The following is a 22,515-nucleotide window of genomic DNA, read 5'->3' as shown; positions in this document are numbered from 1 at the left end:
ACAGCCGACTCCAAGTTATGGTGGAGACCCCATACCACTTTGGGCAGTCGACTGCAAGTTATGGTGGAGACCCCCATACCACTGTGGACAGCCGACTGCAAGTCCCTGTGGACAGCCGACTACAAGCCTCTGCACCGCCACCTTATTATAGAGAGTAGTCCACACTATTAGAGATTTATTCACACCTATACATGTCTAAGTAATGGATTTGTGGTGTGTTGAAAATGTATCTTTGAGTGATATCGAGCCTCTAATTGTTAACAAACTCAAAGAATTAGAGCACGGCATCTCTCAGTTGACTATTGTTATTAATGAAGATGTCTTCGAAGGGGTTTTTATGACTGAATTCATTGTTGATAGTTTACATACATGCGTATCCAACTACCTAAACGACTACATACCACAAGAATACAACACTGAATCCATAATCGATATAGTTACTCTAAATATAGCACATGATGGCGCACTGTATCCATCGATTCACATTTAGACATTTGTTTAGTCTAGTGAATAGGCCAGCCCATCACAATATGACTTCACATGTTAACTCACTCACTCACTCTGTCATATCTACGAGACAGCGGACCCCGTCTTTGACAACATCTTTACAACTTTTTACAAACTGTCATAGTCCCAGGAGACAGACGGGTGCACATGCAAAAAAATCCTATATAAAATAGATCCATTTCACAGACGGTCTTACCTATCAGAAGACATCTTGAATGCCCTCGGAGACGCCCCTGAGGCACCGTACCGCATTCTGGCACATGACCCAGGTGAAAAGTGCCAATATAAAGCGTATTAATACGTACCATTAAAATGATGATCCTGTATTTTGACTTTCAAATTTCCATGCTCAGAGCAAGTGAGCATCGAAGTGATGTGCAGAGCAAATGGAACACATGGTCAAGCTCCAGCGCTACCAACCAACAAGACCAAATCCTCCACCCACAGACACATGGGACAATGTAGGGCAAACAGTTACCATCTGGTCACCAGTTACGACCAGCAGCTGGGTTCTGAGGATCTATTCTGTCCCAGGTATACACGAGGTAAGAGCTATTGCGCTACCCAACACACACCATGACGGGGTTCTGAGTGAGTGCAAAATACAACCAAACTCCTAGTTATCTGCTATACATACATCTAAGTTAGTGACAAGCAGGAAGGGTGCGTTCTAGGACAAAAGAACAAAAAATATAATAAATACTTAAGCAACCTGTTTCACACCATGACCTTTTGAACTGACATTACCTGCCGAAGGGGATGAGGTAGATTTTTGTGCCTCACATACTGGTTTCACAGATGAATAAAGAATGACTTAACGAATGTGAGTTAATCGCACCGTTTATGTCTAACATTTCTATGAGGAAAAACATCACACGGCCTGGCCCAGAACACATTCACTTTTTACAAGACTTCATGACCATGAAGAAAATCGGCAAGAATGTACAAGCTGGTATCTTCTGTTTCCTACCTACTATCATTTCAGTGGTGAATGTAGGTGTGTTAAAATGGATCTATTAAAAGGCCTGATTTGAGAGGGTTTAAGTCAATATTATTGAAACATACATTGTTGCCATTTGCCTATTGGCTGGAAGACGACCAATAGAACTAGCAAACGTTCATTTGATAACTGTATGTAAGTATCGTGGGATGTCAGGTGGGAACATTGCCTGAATACAGTAAACAGTACCAGTGGACTTTCAGACCTACGACATGGGAAAGGTGTGTGATCTTTTTTCCATCTTGTTGAATGCTGATCCATAATGGGTGTATGAAAGTACATGCTTTTACATTTTGTTTGCAGTTGCGTTAATGGAACATTCTGAATTTTAATTCAGTACATAATTGGAGTGCATGTCATACACGGAGTAGTTTGTGTTTAATTGGACGAGACTCATGAGCATATGTCCAATATGAACATATGAACAAAAGCATGGTGCCGACAGTCAACACTTGACAAGCAGCAAATACCCGCGTTCTCTGCGAGGAACAATGTGTAGTTAGTGTTAGAAATTGTATGCTGGTGTTTGTATACAGACTTTAAATATGTTATGACCAAGGTCGGCGTGCAACCCCAGATAGCAGCACTATCTATTCAAGCAATGTTTCACTGAAGTGATAATTCGGCTTAGATCAGTATAACTAAGAACACACTCTTTCAAACTTTATTTATTTATATAAGCCATATTTGCTCACTTTCGTCGTTTTTCTCACCGACTTCCAAATGAACATGACAGATATTATGAAATATACTATATACTGGAGTTGATAGATAATTGCTTGTGTGCAAAGAAAGATATACTGAAGACGAATACCATATCTATTAGTATGTAACGTGTAACATCATCACAGCTTTCTACGTTTGCTAAAGATACACTAATTGAACCCTACTGTTCAAACATTTAACATGTTAGTGTCAGTGATATGTCCAGAAGCTTTAAAGTATATATATATGTATATAATGTTATCCGACTTAATGACTTGTACATATTGTTAAGGTTAAGAATTTACCGTGGCAAACTATTTAACAAATCCCCTTGTAAACCAGCAAAACAGAACAAAGACAAGTTGTTTACGTTCAAATTCTATATTGTAATGTAAAGAGAGCAAGATATACAGAGTCACAAGTCAAAATAACAATGCAGATTTCAGGTACATTTCAAGAGAGACAAAATCTAAGTCAGTGGGTCACAAAAATACAATATATCAAACTCACCAAAGTCTTGATGTGAGAGGGAACAGCTATGGCAAAATGTAAACACAGCGATCAGTGTGACAGCAGATGATATGTAGATTCAGGATTTCAAGTGTTGGCAGTAATCCAGCAAATATGAATGAATGTCAGAGTGAGTGTCGCCCTCCACACGGCAACCAGCCTATTTATAATAAAGTCATTTCCCGAAAGCTCGGGACAAACGGATGTCGTCAACACTGTAGAATGGTCTCCAAACAGTATCCCGGAAGTGAAACATCGAAAACTAGGAGCAGGTAAATTCCGGAATGCCAGAATGCAGAAAGTGTTGACCAGATATTAAAACGAAATGTGACCCATAATATTTACTATTCAAAACATTGTGACCTAATAATAATTAATACTGAATTAATAACAAAATATACAGGAAATCCACACTCGTAACAATATTGTGATATAATGCAGCAGTATGCTATTGTTTTTATTGCATGTTGTATATTGCATATACTCTATCACAGTGCATGTAGAATAAGTCTACAGCACAAGAAATAAATATTGCTTGAAATGGACAAGGCGGCATGATACAGGTAAAGACAGATTCAGTGTCATCCTTATAGGCGATTTCTGATCTTGTTTCCTGCAATAACGACCTTCTCTGCGAATCTCTTGATTCAAAGTCATCTATTTTACCTCACGTCTTCAGGATTGGTGCAAATTAATGACAGATTTCTTTCCAAGGTATAAGGTATTGTACAGACGAGTGACCTCGCCTAAACATTTCTTGTACACAGTATGTGTAGAACACATACTGCGTACACAAAACAAAACGGCCCACACCACTGACTATAAGGTGGAGAGATGTTGGGGTCAGTAAATGGTCTTGTGCCACACAACTTCAGCAGTGATGGGTGATAACAACCATTGTGCACTTTATGAAATTTCAAGAAAATATCCCTCTGCAGATTCGTTTAGTCTCCGAAAGTGAAGAAGGTCTCAGGTCTTCTTTTGTACTTATAGTATTATCTTTTACTTTATGTTTATTACTATGAGCGTTTTTTTCTGTAAAATATCTTCATTTCAGGGACTAACTGCTGTTATAGGAATTGCATATCAATCAGTATTTTTCAGTCTCAGATGCATTAGAATCTTAACAAAACTACTCTAAAGCACCTGCTGCCTTGTGCCTTCTTTTCACTTGCAAATCGCGTGAAACTGCCGAAAACGTGTCAGTTCCCCAAGGAATCGACAGTGTAAGTTTTGAGCACGTGTGAAATTTCTTTGTCATCCATCGTCAATGTTGACGTTGAATGACTGTCTTTTCCTTTCCTTGTGCGTGTTTTCTTCATTTACCATGAAGATAAAACATTTAAACAAGGTGATGCATTTCTAATGGATGTCAGTACATAACACACCCAGGAACGAGTATAAATACTGGCATGTCCCCATACACACATACTGACAGAACGTAGCTGGTGGTGTGCGTGATAAGGTTGTCAGTTGAGATGAGACAACTTTTGGTACAGCTTTATTTATTATCAATCTGTTATATGGTTTACTGAAGTAATGCACGAGTTATTGAGGACCTGTGTCAGTAAATCTATGCCGACCTTGGCACAGACATTCGCGGACCCTGTATTTTGTTTACTGTGGCAATTCAGATAAAAAAGTAAAGTCAATATTCCATTATTTACAATAGCTGCTAACCTTCACTAGAAGAACAGTATATGGCCAGATGGCGTTTATTCCCGATGTCTACCTTTGTGCGTCATGGAATAATGCTCGCTGTGTGAGTCAATATTTATCGTCGCATCAGCAATAATTAATTACCATATTATGGATTCATACAATTACAAATTATAAACTTCTTGTCAAAACGCATTTCAACTAGTGGTGTATTGTAAAAAAAGAACTAGAAGTGAGTGAACTTAGTTTTGCGCCCTTGTGGCAATATTTGCAGCAATATTCATCATTGTACCCACGTCTTGACTCACAGAACTATATTACTAAAGAGAACAACACAAGATAAAAACAGGTTATAGATTACAAACAACTGAAGGTAGATCTACTTTAGAGAGACAATGCTCATTTGTGCTGTATCATCTTAGATCCTGAGGATAGTTGTTTCATATCTACTGAACCCTAAAAGAAACGCTACACCGTTTTCTTAAAATATTTCGCTCTGATTAACAATCAACACGGAAGATTTAGTTCAGACCTTACAACTATTGTTAGTACATTTTGGGATAATAGTCACTCAAACAAAATGACAGGAAATGGTACCATTAGGGTACCGGAAGTCAGTATCATGTGTTGCCTCCATCGGCATCAGTGACAACGTTGCATTGTCTGTACATGAAATGAATAAGCCGGTTGAGGCGTCTGGGTCCATACTCTGCAGAATGCCTGATCGGGTCCAACCTTGATTAGAGGCCATTCAGTCTCTTTTGAGTCTCGCCCTAAAAGACCCGTGAAGGTCCGGGTTAGAATTTGTGTTCAGTAACCTATCGTGAGAGGAGAGTAACGGCATGGGGTGGTCAGGCTCACTCACTTGTTTGACTCATGTCATTGTTTCCCAATCACGCAGATCGATGCTCATGATTTCGATCACTGGATTGTCTGGTCCAGACTCAGTCTTTTTACATTATAGAATATTGCAGGGTTCGGAGTAAAACTAAAGTCACTCACTCGCTCGCTCTCTCGTCGTAAAAACCAGCGATTCGACTGGATTTAAAATCTGTAGTGAACGCACTCTGTTGTAGATTCTGGATGCCACGTTGCCAAGTAGAGTGTTCATTCAGAAGTGTTGATAGTAGCACTGTCTTGCTGGAAGATGTGATTTCTCTGACATGTAACATGTTGTACAAAGCGGGGCTTTAAGACTTGGGCAGTATAGAGAGTAGCTGTTATGCCATTTCCTCATACTGGATCTAGAGTCAGTGGCCAAGGTCACGACAGTTTAGTCAATATCAAAGTACAAATGATAACTTAGAACGTGAAAAAAAAATCAATAAATAAATAATAATAATAAAAAAAACAAAGTCAAAACTACACTTACACGAATTTTCAGTATTCAGTATTACTCTCTGAACCTGCGAAATTTCATAACGATGTTTGCCAGTTTGCCGAACACGTGTAGTCATATTAGTCAAAGGTTGTGACCCGGCACTGCGCAACGATTTTTGGCCAATGACCGTGAATTTTAGAATACTACCAACTGTGGGATCGAAACCGATTGCACCCAATACCATGATGCTTGGATCAGCCCCACTAGTCTCTTTCAACAATGCACACGTTTGAAAACGGTTCCCAACGCCGTTGCTATACTGTCACTGTGCCACTGACTGACAAAACACAATGTCAGCTTTCAACATAAAAAGGCACAGTTTTCTACTGTCAGAAACGCTAGGTTAGTTGCCCATGTGGCGGTGACGACCAATGACGACTGTGTTACGATATCGTGTTTCACAGAGGACTTTGATGCCTTAATCCATTCTAGTGGGTGTGAGTCGCAAATGGTCTGGCATGCTGTTTCCAACACTCTCGTGAAGCGATCCTACAGACAGTTGCAGAAAATTCCTTGGTCGTAACGTGGTGATGCTACTGTAGGTCTTCAACTTTGGACACCCGTGACCGACCTCCTTCCCTTGGTGGGTGCTGGGTAACACTAAGAGCCTTTCAAAGCCCCGTTGTAGACTCGGAGGCATATTTGTTCCACAAACCCGTTTGCCGTGGGTTTCGGCTTTGTGTCGGTGAGGAAGACATCCTGGTGGCTAAGGGAATGGAACCGTGTTCCTCTTGCCCAACGCAGCACTCTGATCCTGACTTCAAGAAGACGGGAGGTTGAAGGGCCTGGTTCAACCAATCGGCTGTGCCCTGTGCATAGCTTTCTTTGTAATTGCAGAAAACTTGATTTGGAATTGAATAAATTTGGTCTAGGCAGCCTTTATTTATATAACAGAATTAGACTTGTTGATTATTAGGTTTGCTTAGAGTCTTATGCCCAGAAGGCGGTTGCCATTCTGGTGGAATTGTTAATCTTTTTAATTCTTCTGCTGGAGTGTGCCATCCGGGTATCCTTCGTGCTGCAAGTTGGGGACCCACTTGTGTTTAGCATTGTCCTTGTGATATTCCGTGGTAGGTGGGGAGCTCGGATGATGAACCACATCGCCAACAAACATGGAATACAAACCCCATAAAAAAACCAAACGTCCACTAGATATAGAAGATGATCAAATGCCTCTAAAATCTGTAGAACCTTGACCATGAGTGCTTGAGGCAGGTGAAAAAACACCTCTCAAAATGAACCCTTTTGCAACATCTAAGGTTATTCAAGGCAAAGCCGGCGATGATAACAAAAAGTCAGACGTTTGCGATCAGGTTCTTTCCTAATAGAATGCAACAGGCAACAACAATCTACCAAGATACAGCTCACAGAACACTCAGTATTGGTAATGGAATTATTTGAAACAGCGATCAGTTTTTTGCTGAAATGGCGGAAGCTGACATAGTGTTTGAGATGAAACATAGAGGTGTTAGGTTTGTTGAACGGTTCTCAACACGAAAGAAGAACCTATTAATTTGTACCTTTTTTTCATTTTCAACACTGACAGCCCCGACATCAATTACAGGAGGTTACAGCAATATCAAACTTGATACCTTTATTCCAAGCCCACTGGGTGTTTCAAACGTCAAAGATATGGCCATGGTGTCAATATGTGTACAAGACCTGTCATATTTGTTCACCGAAGTGAGCAAAACGCATACAACGGAAGATTGTAAGAGTGATGTTCAAAAATTTCCGTCATCCTGACGAGATGCTATAGTAGTCCCATTACCTAAACCTGCACTTGATCATACTGATCTTCAAATTATCGACCAGTTTCTATCACAAGCTGTATACTTAGAAACAAATAACCTCATAACATCATATTCAGTGTAGGTTTCGTGAAAAAGAAGTAGCATTGATCTCTTAATGTTTAGGATCTTTTGTCAAAAAGGCTATAATTAATAAATAGCTTGCAGCCTCTATCTATTTTGAGTTACAAAAAGTATGTGACACTACATAGAAATACGGCATTTTAAAAGATTTACATGACTTTGGATTGCGATTTTTTTTTGAATGGCATGCAATTATAATCAGGATCAGGGTGTCCGACAAAACAGTATTTTGTCTGCTCTTAGCATTAAAATCAACAGTTTATCCAAATTTTTAAATGATTCGACTGATGGATCACTGTTTGTGCATGATGTTAATATTTCTTGTCGTGGTAAAATTATGTATACCACTGAAAGGCAAAAGCAGTTGTGTTTAAACAAAATTAATAAGCGGTGTATACACTTTTGTAGACGCTATAAGCCGTGTAAAGACCCAGAACTGTTTATAAATAGCACTCCCATCAAAGTTGTAAAGGAAACCAGGTTCTTCAGCTAACTTTTGACTCACATTTGACGTTTCTATCACATATCAAATCCCTTAAAACTACATGCCTGAAGGCACCTGACTTTTTGAAAGTCATTTCTGTTACGAGTGTGTATTTTCCGTATATTTTGTTATTGATTCAGTAATAATGTTTATTGGGTCACATTTCGTATAATAGAATTCTGGCAGCACACTTGTCCGGGAACTATTTGCCCTTGACTTCCTGTTTGTTTACTTCTGGGAGACTGTTTCGAGGGCTTTCTACGGTGTTGTCGGTGGCCGTAGGTGCTCGTACTTTCGGGAAACGACTGAAAGTATATATAAATGCTAGTTGCCCTGTTGAGAGCGATCAGAGACATACAATCGGACATTCACAGGAGTTACATTGCCAACGCTTTATCCGTCAACGTCTAATCTACTGCTGTCAGACCGCTCCCTGTGCTACATTCTGCACGACTGTTTTTCTTTCACACTAAGACTTTGGTGAGTTTGCCATACTATATATTTTGTGACCCTTGTCACTTGTATTGTATTTGCAATGGATACTGTGAAATTGACTTGTGACTTTGTATAGGTTGCTCTCTCGTTGCTAAATAATATAATATCTGAATGTTATAAACTTGTCTTTGTTCTGTTTTGCTGGTTCACGTGGGATTTCTTACATTGTTTGTCACAGTAAATTTTTAATCGTAACATTTCTAATTTTAATAAAGGAGGGGATCAAGGTAACCTCCTACAACTTTGTCGATCATTGATCTGTTCAAAACTAGATTAAGGCTCCATCGTATATGGTAGAGCCTGCAAAAGCACCTGTGTCGAGGCTGATGAGCCATCTCTTAAACAACACCATATAAAATTATCTTTACAGCATATAACAAAACTATATTCCAACGAGTCGAATCCAGCATACAACTGTATTTGCTGTATGAAGATCTGTGTAACAAGAAACCTTCTCTCGTTCCAAATCTAGGTAACAGAATTAAAACATTAATTTTTGCTGCTGGTATTCAGCTGGTAACATAGATCCTTCGTGTTTGCTTTCTTCTCCTCCTTGGCAATTGGTGCGGGTACTAATTGATTTAACTCTTACAGGGCTTAAGTAGTCAGAAACTAATGAGTTATAATAAAAACATGAATATAATCATTTAAAAAGTAAATATAGCAATTACAAGTCCTTCTTTACAGATGGGCCCAAGGACGGTGGCGCAGTAGCTTGTGGCACTGTCCAGAACAATATCTTCTCAATTACCAGATAGCAGTTCTATTTTCACAGCTGAAGCAAACGCCATATTAACGGCTCGTAAATATATTCAACGACACCCTAAACATAAACAATATGTAATCTACTCTTTGTTTTGATTCAGGCGTTTAAAAACTTACGCAAACATTCACTTAAAATAGAGCACATGGTCGCGGTAAGCAGCAGCTGTGAGGTTTCCTCGGATGACCAGAAGTCGTGAATGTTTGTTCCCACAGACAGCACCCCACACCATGCAACGTCTGCCCCCGAATCTGTCGACTTCCTGTACACAACATTGGGCATACCGTTTACGACGTCGTCTCCTGACTCTATGCCTGCCGTCCACGAATCTGAGGATAAACCTGGATTCATCGCTAAAGACCGCTCGATTCCAGTCTCTCGGAGGTGACGTTGGGCCCACAGCAGACGTTGACATTGATGAAACGGTGTCAGTATTAGCCCACGATATGGGCGTTGAGAATGGACTCAGCCCTGGTTTGTGTAGCCGGCAGAAATCTGTCACGTAGGTGACGTAGGACGATTTGACGGTCTTCAGCTCGTGACGTCACTTGTGGCGATCAGAAGTGGTGCCAGTTTGTTGTAGAGGACGCTCTTGCGACGTCAATAACTGATGTTCCCGCTTGCAACATGTTTACTGTCTGAATGCTTACGTAATTCTTAACCTGTACTGGCAACAACGTCATTTGCACTATGAATGCATGGGTTTGAGTGGGTTTTGCTAACGTTTGTTCTGGAGGCGAAAGATAGGGATCCCATTTAGGAGACATATATGTATCATCAGAGAAAGAAATATTCATCTTTTGACAAATTGTGAAGTTTCCGTTTTTGACTCAGGACCCGTGAAGGTCTACCCGGGGTAGAATAAGCATTCAGCAACCCATGCTTGCCTTAAAAGGCGACTATGCTTGTCGTAAGAGGGACGAACGGGATCGGGTGGTCAGACTCGATGACTTGGTTGACACATGTCATCGGTTCCCAATTGCGCAGATCGATGCTCATGTTGTTGATCCTTGGATTGTCTGGTCCAGACTAGTTTATGTACATACCGCCGCGATATAGCTGGAATATTGCTGAGTGCGGCGTAAAACTAAACTCACTCACTCAATTTTTGACTCAGTATAACTTTTAATCGTTCTCGTCATGACATGGCTGAAATATTGCCGATGTGACGTTAAATATTAACTCACTCACTCACTCTTCAACTGCGTGGCCGGTCTTTGATGCTGTTACTGATCTGATATCGACACTGCAAACGGTACAATCATACTAAAAACACCACCTGTAAAAACAAATGGTCTCCAAAAGTGTATGTAGGCACAGCAGCAAGACCAATGTGCTTATTTGACGTTGAACAGGCTTTGTCCTACTCCCTTTAAAAGATATTTTTGGTGTTACATGGGGAAATGCGTGTGTCCCGCTGAGACCATGAGGCTATGGGCCTTGGCTTTAGTCCAGTTCATCAGGACACACTCAGACTTGAAGAACATTTAGAAACGTTCTCTTAAAATTGAGTGAGTTAAAATTGAACGTCACCAAAAAAATATTTCAGCTGCATGGTGACGAGTGTAGTTATGTTAAAATATACATTAAACATTAACAAAGTAACACTTCAAATATCAAAATAATGTATTTTGCACACATCATTACATATCACATTTAAAACAGTGGCTCTAACTCACCAGCAACAGAATATAGATCACAATACGAGGGGATATCAGGAAGTTCTTACTTTCATTAGAACATACAAGGTAAATACTTTGTTTTGCTTTCTTTTCCTTGTGACGTCTCTATATAGTCGTCATCCCGTGATTTCTCTGACAGTTTCGTAACCTTGCGCCTACCGACTAAACAGAAGTCACCTGCGCTCATGGAAAAAAAACCACCTCTCCACTTCCTGGACGTCCACAAAATGGGTTTTTCATCGTGGAATCAAACCATTAACACCCAACATTCGTCTATGACGTCTGACGAAATCCTCTTCATCCTGCTTCAGAAGCTTCTATGCCAGTCTTGACCTGTCCCGTCGAGTCTGGCTTTCGTGCACGACCATTTGCATTGCTACAGGGGATCTTTTGGAACCAGCGCCTCGACTTTGTTCTAATTGTCCATATCATCAGAAACTGAGGGGCATCCATTTCTTGGCTCATCTGCCACGGACATAGGACCGTTTTGAAAACTCACTTTCCATCTCACATCAGTGGGATGGGCTATCATCACTAAAGACAGATATGATCTCATCGTGAATTTGTCATGATTTGCACTGCAAGAACTTAATTACACTGCACACACGTTTGGGACTGGTCTCTAGGACCAACTAGCACAATACTGGATATGGTCAAGTAGATAGTTCTTAAGCCTTTAACAAAACTAGGAACACTGATATTACAGTCAGAAATTTACCTAGATTGCTTGGTGTTTGGTTCTTGGTGATAATTGGAACTTTCTTAGACCCCCCTTGTACTTTGAACCATGTGGGCTTACAGTGCCTTTGCTAACTAGGTTACGTCCTGCATCCCCGAACCCTGGCTGGGTGTAGACTGGTCGGTTTGTAGGGGTACGTCGTTAAAGTTAACTAAATTAAATTCTAGACAATGAGCCGTCAATGTATAAACAACGGGACAGTTAATGCTAAAATGTTCAACTAAACAACGACTCGAAGTAATATGTCATTTGTATCTGTGCATTCACGGAGACAGTAATGTATATTATCTACATGATAAATAATGCACATATATAAAACAATACTTACATGGAACGCATACGTTGGTTTGTATGAAACTTTCCCTTCTTCATTGGTACTTATATACTCGAAATATTTGAATACCTTTAGAGAATATATTTTAAACGTTATACACCAACGAACCGACTACGAGATTAATATTGTTTTGTCAACGGAATACGTGTGTATTGTCAAGGTTTAGGAATTGCTGTGACAAATTTTTGAGAGTCTAATTTGATTCAGCAACTTGTTTGAGTGGCATTTTAGAAGTTGCGGTGCACAAATAGGACAAATTGTATGGATAACAACTTCTTTATTGCATGATTGCGACGTTTCAGTGCAGATTCTTGTACCGTTGTCAAGCTGGTTTGGTAATGTACTTTTAAAGACCTGGCAAACCTTCTCAAGGGGACAATAGTTTTACAACACAACCCCCTTTGAGGATCTGTTTCCTCCTTGGATTGGACATTAGATGTTGATAACATCACGGGACAGTGGGAGTACAAATAAGGTGCGAGGTTTTAATTTGCTGAATGTTTTATGTATATAAATTTAAATGAACATTCATTAGGAATGACTTTACATTGTGAGTTGCTGTTCAGGCTTTGTATAGTGATGAGTGTTGTTTGAGTGAAGTAGCACCTCTGCCTCAGTGCACACACGCTGTGAACGATCTATGAGCAACTGCAGGAAGCTTTCATCGTCACTGTTGTGTACATATATCGTTAGGGGTAGATAATCTAACCTGTTATCATGGATGCTATATTGTGCTGAGCACGATGCAGCAGGTCAGTGTACAGGAGCTTGCACAGGGCACAGGGCATTTCACTGGTTTGAGGGACTGCAATCCACATCTGTGCTCGAAAGTGGAAGGCCGTGACGTGCTGTCTGCTTCCGACCAGGGGTCCAAGACAGACACAGTGATGGCTTCATGTGGAGAGATCTAACTCGGCAGAAGTCATCGTGAGATGTTACACATTTAGTTGTACATTTATGGGGTACACGTCATGTGACCCTTTTCCAAGATTGCTTGGTATTGGTAGACCTTGCCAGGAAGCACTGAGGTAGTGTTCGAGATTGTAGAACTGAAGGGGCGAGGCAGTTTGACAGAATCAGTGTACGAGGTAAGGAAGTCGTCTGGAAGTGAACATTTGAGGTGATAGATCTGTTGGACGTTGTGTGATTTCTTGAGAATATCAGAAAGTCATTGGTTTCGCACCCATTGATATATCACTCTGGAATGAAGACGTTGTTTCTTGCAGGTCGTGTTCATTCTGCTTCTATTACCCGTGGGCTGTTTCTGCTATCGTACGTATACAGCTTTATTACGTTATATATTGTGCATAGGTAAGTGGACCCGTCAAAATCCGGGGTGGAGTTTAGCTGTCAAGATCAGTTCTAACCAGGATCTTCGCGGGTCCTGTGTCGTGGCACTTTGTCTCACCTGCACATCGTTATTGAGAGTTGCAACTCATAAACGAATGTTGATTTTTATGACCAGTCTGTTGATGATTTCAGGTGCCCTTATCCCAGCAAACTAAATGTTTTATGTCAATGCGACTAACATCGGATATTTCTAGAATTGTTTTGATTTTATGCAGAGTATTGTTTATCAACATGGATCACCAGAATTAACAGTGTTGTAGGGAAGATTGCAGAAAGCAGGATTCTGGTGGCTCATGTTTTTCATGTATACTGAACAATAAAAGCAAAGCAAATTTCGAAAAAAATGAAATTTCATATAAGTCTTCTAAATTGCCTTCTATTTAAAAACTTGACAAAACGTGGCGGTGTGCTGTTCAGTATACCGGTACTTTTGAACGACGCAGAGGGACATGACGTATTACAAGAGGCATACATTCGGCTTTCCCTTGGCCCATATTCCGCTGAGTTCAGCATACAGGTGTCGAAGGTGTGAAGGCAGTTATTCTTTAAGAGCTTCAAACTTAATCATAGCACAAGATATTACGTGTGCTGTGAGGTGGTCTTAAAATCCGACGCCTTTTTCACTCTGAATATGTATATTGTTATTGCTTGTCCAATCAAATTAGAGTATTTGGGGGCATGGTAGTGTTATTCATCATGTATGATATAGCCAAACGTTTGGCAGATGTTACACCTGGAACACGTACAGACGCACACAAAAGGATAGATAATACACCCTGCCATGATAACAGGTGATGCGTTGAAACTTGCAATTGTAAGAAAGATTCAGGTTGTGATATTGCTTTTTGCTTTCTTCTCAGAAGTCGTTGAGATACTTTGACTTTTTGACTCAACCACTCTTATCCACAGTCACTCAGTTTTATTCTACTCTGAGAACTAGTTAAGCAATATCCCGGGAGGGGAAACAGTTGTCTTCACACATTGAGCTAAGACAGACTAAGCTACTCCTGCGAACCTTTTATACATGTGGGAAAAAAACGTAACAGAACTATATCGAATTTCTGAGACCAGAAGGGCGTCTTCCATAACAGACCAAGGCAAAAGCCTCATCGCCATCAGTAAATACTAGCACACCGCAAACTCCTTGACCAGAATAACAGCAGGTGGTCCATGAACCTAATCTTTCTCTGTGTAATCTTGCAGATCCCTATACGACATCTCCACGGAATCCATGTGACCATTTCACAGAGCTGAAGAACATATCGTCTAGATCCCTAAACGTCTCAGGGGATCCAGTGGTGAACAACGACGTCAACCTGGCATCAGCGTGGTACGCAGCACCTGCAGGGTGGGAGCTACTCAGTCACGACCCTGGCAGTTGGAAGACGTGTGGTACAGAAAAACCCATTTATAGAACAGGTAGGACAATTTCCGAATTTCAAATGTGTAATCAAATAAAGGATTAGACAATAATAAGATTAGAAACAAATTTAAGAAATACAGTTCGTTCTACTAGCTCGTGCGCTTTAACTATAATAGTTCAGGGCGAAAATGTGCTTTATTACACTATACATGGTGATAGAACGAACTGTATTTCTTTTCTAAGATGCCGTATTTAATAATTTCTAAGCCAATTTCGATTAATCTATGGCAGAAAACAAACGACGGTGTCTGTGACCTAAATTAAGAATCAGAGCTAACTGACGCGCTGTTCTTTTGACGTGTCAGACCACTACGTTAAGACAAACGTTACTAGAAAAGCAAATGATGAACAGTTTGCTGAAGGTTTATGTTCGGGTTAAATATCTTCTCTAGATCATTTTAATAAGATCTGTTATTCCCTTAAACCATACAAGGCAATATGGCCGTTTCATTTCTAGTATCAACGAAAGTTTAGAGTAGTACATTCAGCTGAAGCTGACAAATCAAGCGACATTCCACGATTGCATTGTGGGAATGTAAACTATGCAGACATTACCGTGTCTCTGTAAAATGTTGAGTCGAACTATGTGACATTTTATCCGTCGGAAAACATAAACGTAATGTTTCCACCAGTGATGTTAGCTGTGTGATGCAACTGCAAACCAAGAAACGGGATGCGACAAAGCAGTTTACTGTGGGAGGCTGTACGAGGCGATGGCAACTGACATCCATCGTGACGTCGGTTACATTGTGACGTAATGAAAAAAAAGTTCGATTGCGAGGGGGCAAACTGGAATGGCGCAGTGACGTCAACACATTGTGACGTAATGCAAAAAGTGCACATTATCGTCTGATAAGGTATTGTCGGCGCCTTTGATCTTTCACCGAAGCATCTCAGAAATGTATATGCAGACAAAACGAGAGTAGGATAACTAGACTATCACAGATTAAGGTCTAAAATTAGCAACTTATCATGAAACAACTATCAAACATGCAACAATACAATATAAACATGGGCTATAGATCGCCAGAAACTGATGGTACATCCCCTCACAAGAGACGTGGCCTGTATAAATGTAAAAGCTTCTCGTATCCCCTCCCCACTTTGAATTCAATTAATTTTGTTTCGTCAGCATGTGTTCGGCCGATATACAGATTATTCAAGCAGGAGGTTGGAACTTTCAAGTTACAAAATTTGAAGTCACACACTTAATGCATGATAAACATAAGGCTTAGTTTTGTATCATTAGATTTGTATCATTAAATGGTATTAAGCTGATGAAACTGGTTCGCTGTGTGTAATATCGGATGTACAGATAAACGTCACATCTTCGACTTTCATAAGTTGGACGCATCATGACAACATGACAATTATCTTGTAACTTACACACTTTATATAGCGGTGATACAAGGGACAGTCTTCACGCCTTTAATGCAATTCGAGATGTAAATTCATTTAATATGGAGAATAAGTGTCATGTCATCACGTATCACTTGAATGACTGCACTAGACAATAACAGCTGACTTTGACTATTTATTGCACATTTATTGCTTTTCATGCTTGCAGGAGAAAAGTAAATAATAAAGGTAAATAAATAAAAAAAAAAAAAAACGCGAACAAGCCAAAAAGGAGAAAAAGACGAAAAACAAAACACTTGATAGTGTCGTTGGGAGACTGAGGTGACAAGTTTCTTGTTTCTGACATGTATCATCTTTAAATGTGGACGTAGATTAGTATAGCTTGTGTATCTGAAAACAACATATTCTTGGATTCAAAGTTGTGAAAATGTCATTGTAATATACTTGTATATCCTTAATGTATTACACTCTAAGGCCACATGGCTCTATCACAATAACCTATCTTCTATTCATGGCGATCTATAGTCCCATGTTATATTGTATCACCTTATGTAGTTCAGCTGTTTTAGATTCCATTACCAGTTGTACATTTATGTATGTGATATCCTAGTTGTTACACTGTCTTTCACTGACAGGTGTTCATAATTTGCTTTTAATTTTAATGACACTGTAAATTGATTTAGTCACGATATGGCTGCAGTAGTTCCGATTGCATTATAATTCAAGTGCACTCAGTGAGATATCCAATATTAATTTGATCCAATCATTGTTAAACCTCATGCACCATAAACTCCGACAGATATAACACATATTACAATGATTTCCACTTGGTTATTAATCGTATTTGAACATCGTATTCTAATATAAAGATGGCGATTAACATTATTCGTCGGTTACTGAAACTTTCGTGCCTACGTGAACATTGCTTCTCGCGTCTCTTAGTAGTATATCTGCTAAATATTTGTGTTGTCAAAGTTACAACATGTACGGCCCGACGAAATTCATGTTGCATAAAAGACCTTCACATTTCGCTTACCTTATCCGGCCTTGTTGAATTGCATTCATGTAGCCGACGCGGCTATAATAAGAAAGAGATTTAAGATATCCAGACATCTGGTGCCAGACATGTATTATAGTTACATAACGCGAACAAAACCGCAAAATATGGCAAAACAGAAATCAGTGACTGTGTAGGTTTACGTGGCTGTTAGCCAACAATGTCGCGACCAAGGATACCAGAAATGGTGTCACACATTCTCCCCATGGGTGAAATCGAAACCAGGTCTCCGGCTTGACGAGTAATGATTCAACCACTAGGCTACCCCACCGCCCCATGACCTAAAGTGAATGACCCCCTGATTCCATCGCTCCATGACCTGAAGTGAATGACCCCCTGATTCCACTGCCCCATGACCTGAAGTGAATGACTTCCCGATTCCATCGCCCCATGACCTGAAGTGAATGACCCCCTGATTCCACCGTCCCATGACCAGAAGTCAATGACCCCCTGATTCCATCGCCCCATGACCTGAAGTGATTGACCCCCTGATTCCATCGCCCCATGACCTGAAGTGAATGACCCCCTGATTCCACCGCCCCATGATCTAAAGTGAATGACCCCCTGTTTCCACCGCCCCATGACCTGAAGTGAATGACCCCCTGATTCCACCGCCCCATGACCTGAAGTGAATGAACCCCTGATTCCACCGCCCCATGACCTGAAGTGAATGACTCCCTGATTCCATCGCCCCATGACCTGAAGTGAATGACCCCCTGTTTCCACCGCCCCATGACCTGAAGTGAATGACCCCCTGATTCCACCGCCCCATGACCTGAAGTGAATGACCCCCCGATTCCATCGTCCCATGACCTGAAGTGAATGACCCCCGATTCCATCGCCCCATGACCTGAAGTGAATGACTCCCTGATTCCACCGCCCCATGACCTGAAGTGAATGACCTCCCGATTCCATCGTCCCATGACCTGAAGTGAATGACCCCCCGATTCCATCGTCCCATGACCTGAAGTGAATGACCCCCATGACCTGAAGTGAATGACTCCCTGATTCCACCGCCCCATGACCTGAAGTGAATGAACCCCTGATTCCATCGCCCCATGACCTGAAGTGAATGACTCCCTGATTCCACCGCCCCATGACCTGAAGTGAATGACCCCCCGATTCCATCGTCCCATGACCTGAAGTGAATGACCCCCTGATTCCATCGCCCCATGACCTGAAGTGAATGACCCCCTGATTCCACCGCCCCATGACCTGAAGTGAATGACCCCCCGATTCCATCGCCCCATGACCTGAAGTGAATGACCCCCCGATTCCATCGTCCCATGACCTAAAGTGAATGACCCCCCGATTCCATCGCCCCATGACCTGAAGTGAATGACCCCCTGATTCCACCGCCCCATGACCTGAAGTGAATGACCCCCCGATTCCACCGCCCCATGACCTGAAGTCAATGACCCCCCGATTCCATCGCCCCATGACCTGAAGTGAATGACCCCCTGATTCCACCGCCCCATGACCTGAAGTGAATGACCCCCTGATTCCACCGCCCCATGACCTGAAGTGAATGACCCCCCGATTCCATCGTCCCATGACCTGAAGTGAATGACCCCCGATTCCATCGCCCCATGACCTGAAGTGAATGACTCCCTGATTCCACCGCCCCATGACCTGAAGTGAATGACCCCCCGATTCCACCGCCCCATGACCTGAAGTGAATGACCCCCTGATTCCATCGCCCCATGACCTGAAGTGAATGACCCCCTGATTCCACCGCCCCATGACCTGAAGTGAATGACCCCCAATTCCACCGCCCCATGACCAGAAGTGAATGATCCCCTGATTCCACTGCCCCATGACCTGAAGTGAATGAACCCCTGATTCCACCGCCCCATGACCTGAAGTGAATGACCCCCCGATTCCACCGCCTCATGACCTGAAGTGAATGACCCCCCGATTCCACCACATGGTTGTTCCTGGAATCACACAAAACACCACACTTGATATGTAATCTTCTGAGGAAAGAGATGTTGTCAAAGCAAGAGCATGGACGTTACCAGGGAAAGACTATACTGTTTAACGGTCTCCAAATGTATATATCATTAAAAAGGTAGGGAACATTCCATTTTCAAGCGTACCACTACTCAATGCCAATGGACAGATCATTCAAAAGGAACTGAATAACTTTACCCTTGATTTTCTTCATCAGTTTCCTTCTTGACGTCATCATGCGCATTTGACCAACCATGTAAATGCAATATCCACCACTTTTTGGAATGGTACACGCTTCTCGCATACGACGCGATATAATTTTGTTGTTGTTGTTGTTAAATGTGAACGTTGATAGTTGCTCCCAATGACCACGTAGCATTAACATATACATTGCGATATATTTTCACCAATATAATGGTCAGCTCTTGAAAAGATTCAGTGTTTAAATGATATGGATGTGTCGTTCTCGATAGAGTCTTCTGGCCAACCTTTGTCATTATTACGTTTATAATTTGTTCAGGTAAAGGTACAGGCACGTCCACAATGTGTGTCAGGTCTGAAAGTGCTCCCTGTGTGTACACATTCCCCATCGACACAGAGATATGCGGCACCAGAGAGGTGTTCAAGCTCAGGACAGACATAGTTACTTCAGGATTCTGCTTTTGTAAGTAAATTCCTTATGTTATTTATGTTTACCCTATGAAACACACACCAATGCAAATCTGTACCCTTCTTTATCCAGTCTGGAAGCGTTACGAATTTATACAAAAGGTTTTAAACGGGACTGAATGGATTACGTGATTAATAGATTGTGAATTTGACATGTCCATGGCCACTATAGAATAGGTTGATTGAAGTTTGTCACGTTGATACATATACACATGCCTGTGTCGGTATTATTCGCCGATGTCTCCATCCATACTTAAATTTATCATTCCATCTTCTCTCCGTCCATTCAACTCTCCATCATCCAGCCACTGAACCCCCCTCCCCCAACCATCTCTCATTCATTCGTCTTTCCATCAATTCGTCTCTCCGTCCATCCATTTATCTATCAACCATCCTTCCATTCATCTCTCACTCAACCGTCTCTTCATTCATCCATCTATCTCGATTCATCTCTTATCCAACCACCTCTCCATTTATCCATCCATTCATCTTTCATGGAAGCATCTTTCCATAGATTCAACCATTCATCTCTCGTCCAACCATTTCTCCATCCATCTTTCTATTTATCCATCCATTGATCTCCCATCCATTTATCTCTCATCCATCCTCTCATCCATCTTACAATCTCTCTAAACCATCTCTCATCTATGCATCCCCATGTATACCTTCAACAATTTCTCCATTCATCTGACTCCATCTATTCATCAATCATCTCCCCATCCATCTCTCAATTTATCAATCATTTCATCTAGCCATCCATCTATTTCCTCACCCAGTCATCGAGCCATTTCTCCTTCCATTCGTTTCTCGCCCATTCATCTCTCAATCCATCCATTCATCTCTCATACAACCGTCTCTCAGTTATTTATCCGTTCATTTCTCCATTCATTCACTCACTCATCTCTGCATCTCTCCACATATCCATCCAACTATCTCTCCATCCATCTATCCATTCATATATTTGCACATATAGACACATACATGGATACATTAAACTCGAACATACACTCTTAAACACAGAGGCATGCATTCACAATGCCAACATGTCAAACTCCCATGCTACAGAGGACTGTAAAGAAGTAAAGGATAAATTGGCTACTTTTTTCAGCGTGCATTGGGCGTAAGCTTGACATCCTCATTATCACTGATGTTTCACGCTCAATTGGACCCCGGACATTTGAGAAAATGAGACAATTTCAACTGTCATTGCTTGACTCCATTGACATAAGTCAGGACACTGACGCTGTTGCTTTGATGGAATTCGCCGAAACCCCAAGTATGCTTCTTACTCTCGACTCACCGTCTTCAGTGAAGAAAGCAAATGTCCTGTCAACGATAAACAAACAACAGTATGAGAACGGACCTTCGACCGATCTTGCAGACGCCCTCGATATGGCAGTAACTGAGGTTTTCACTGCACAGACGGGTGACCGGGCAGATGCCGACAACATGGTGATCTTGTTCACCGATGCCTGGCTTTACAAGTCTGAGGAGGAAGATGTGGTTACTGCGATTGGTCAGCTTTCTCGAAAAGCAGAAGTACTTGTTGTTGCTAGCAAGGGAGAAAATTCAGCTGTTCGGAAAATTGCTTCGGAACCTAAAGATGACCACATCTTCCTTCTGGATGGTACAGATGCAGTAGAGCAACTTAGAAAGACGGTGAAGCCATGTCCTCTTATAACGTAACACCTAAAGTCAGGGGCCTCCTTTCACAAAGCACTAAGGTGATCGTAAGTCAGTATGGTAAACTTACTGCAATGTCAAAGAAAGGGAGATAAAGTTAATGTTAGGAATGGTTGCTTCGTGAAAGGATACCATGTATCGCACCTAGAAGGATGAAATAGGTGTCGCTTGAATAAAGACATGCAGCTGATCCGTGTATATTGTTATTATCATGGATATCAACAGTCACTTCCTGTTGCACCCGTGGTGAGCCACCTCCTCGAAGTGGGTGCTGGGTAACGCCAAGAGCCCGCCAAACCCCGTGTGGTCCATAGCACCCCATTGCTGGTCGCAAGGAGCGGCCGAATTGGGCAACCTGTTTGCCGTGGGTTGCGTCCCGTGTCGGTGGAGGACGGGATCCTGGTGGTTGAGGGCAATCGGGCCTATAACCATGTTCTGTTTCCCTAACACACCACTTCGACCCTTACTTCACCTAGACGGGTGGTTGAATGGCCTCGATTCAACCAATCCAAGACCTGTGCATGGACTATATACATACATATCATTGCATAAATTTGATTTGGACTTTTAATTTCGGTTTTGGGTCAATTGTTCATCGATATTTTCTGATTTTGAAATGCATTTTTGACGTTCCGAACTTTGCCTAGAGTCTTATGCCCAGGAGACGGTGGCTCATGGGCCAATCTGGTACAATAAGTATTTAAAATTCTTCTGCTGGAGTATATCATCCGGGTATCCTTGGTGCTGCAAGTTGGAGACCCATTTGCCTTTAGCATTGTCCTTGTTACACTCCGTGATGGGTAGGGAGCTCGGATGATGAACCGTATTGCACTCACCATGGCTTATGAAATCCCACCATATTGACCCTGTTGATACTGACCACAGACC

At 41.5% G+C, this 22,515-nt stretch overlaps 1 protein-coding gene across 1 annotated transcript; it reads left to right on the top strand.

Annotated features, from left to right (window-relative positions):
* Positions 1-1,642: 1,642 nt before the first annotated feature.
* LOC137260095 (matrilin-3-like) lies at positions 1,643-21,817 on the top strand. Its single transcript, XM_067797787.1, has 5 exons — positions 1,643-1,728; positions 13,360-13,405; positions 14,687-14,902; positions 19,796-19,939; positions 21,053-21,817. Exons 1-5 carry the CDS (start codon positions 1,720-1,722, stop codon positions 21,628-21,630), a joined length of 993 nt encoding a protein of 330 aa, XP_067653888.1. The 5' UTR covers positions 1,643-1,719; the 3' UTR covers positions 21,631-21,817.
* Positions 21,818-22,515: the final 698 nt, after the last annotated feature.

This window comes from Haliotis asinina, chromosome 13 (genome assembly GCF_037392515.1).
Source record: "Haliotis asinina isolate JCU_RB_2024 chromosome 13, JCU_Hal_asi_v2, whole genome shotgun sequence".
Taxonomy (NCBI): domain Eukaryota; kingdom Metazoa; phylum Mollusca; class Gastropoda; order Lepetellida; family Haliotidae; genus Haliotis; species Haliotis asinina.
Note: the sequence above shows the minus strand (reverse complement) of the source record. Positions and strands in the feature narration are given on the sequence as shown.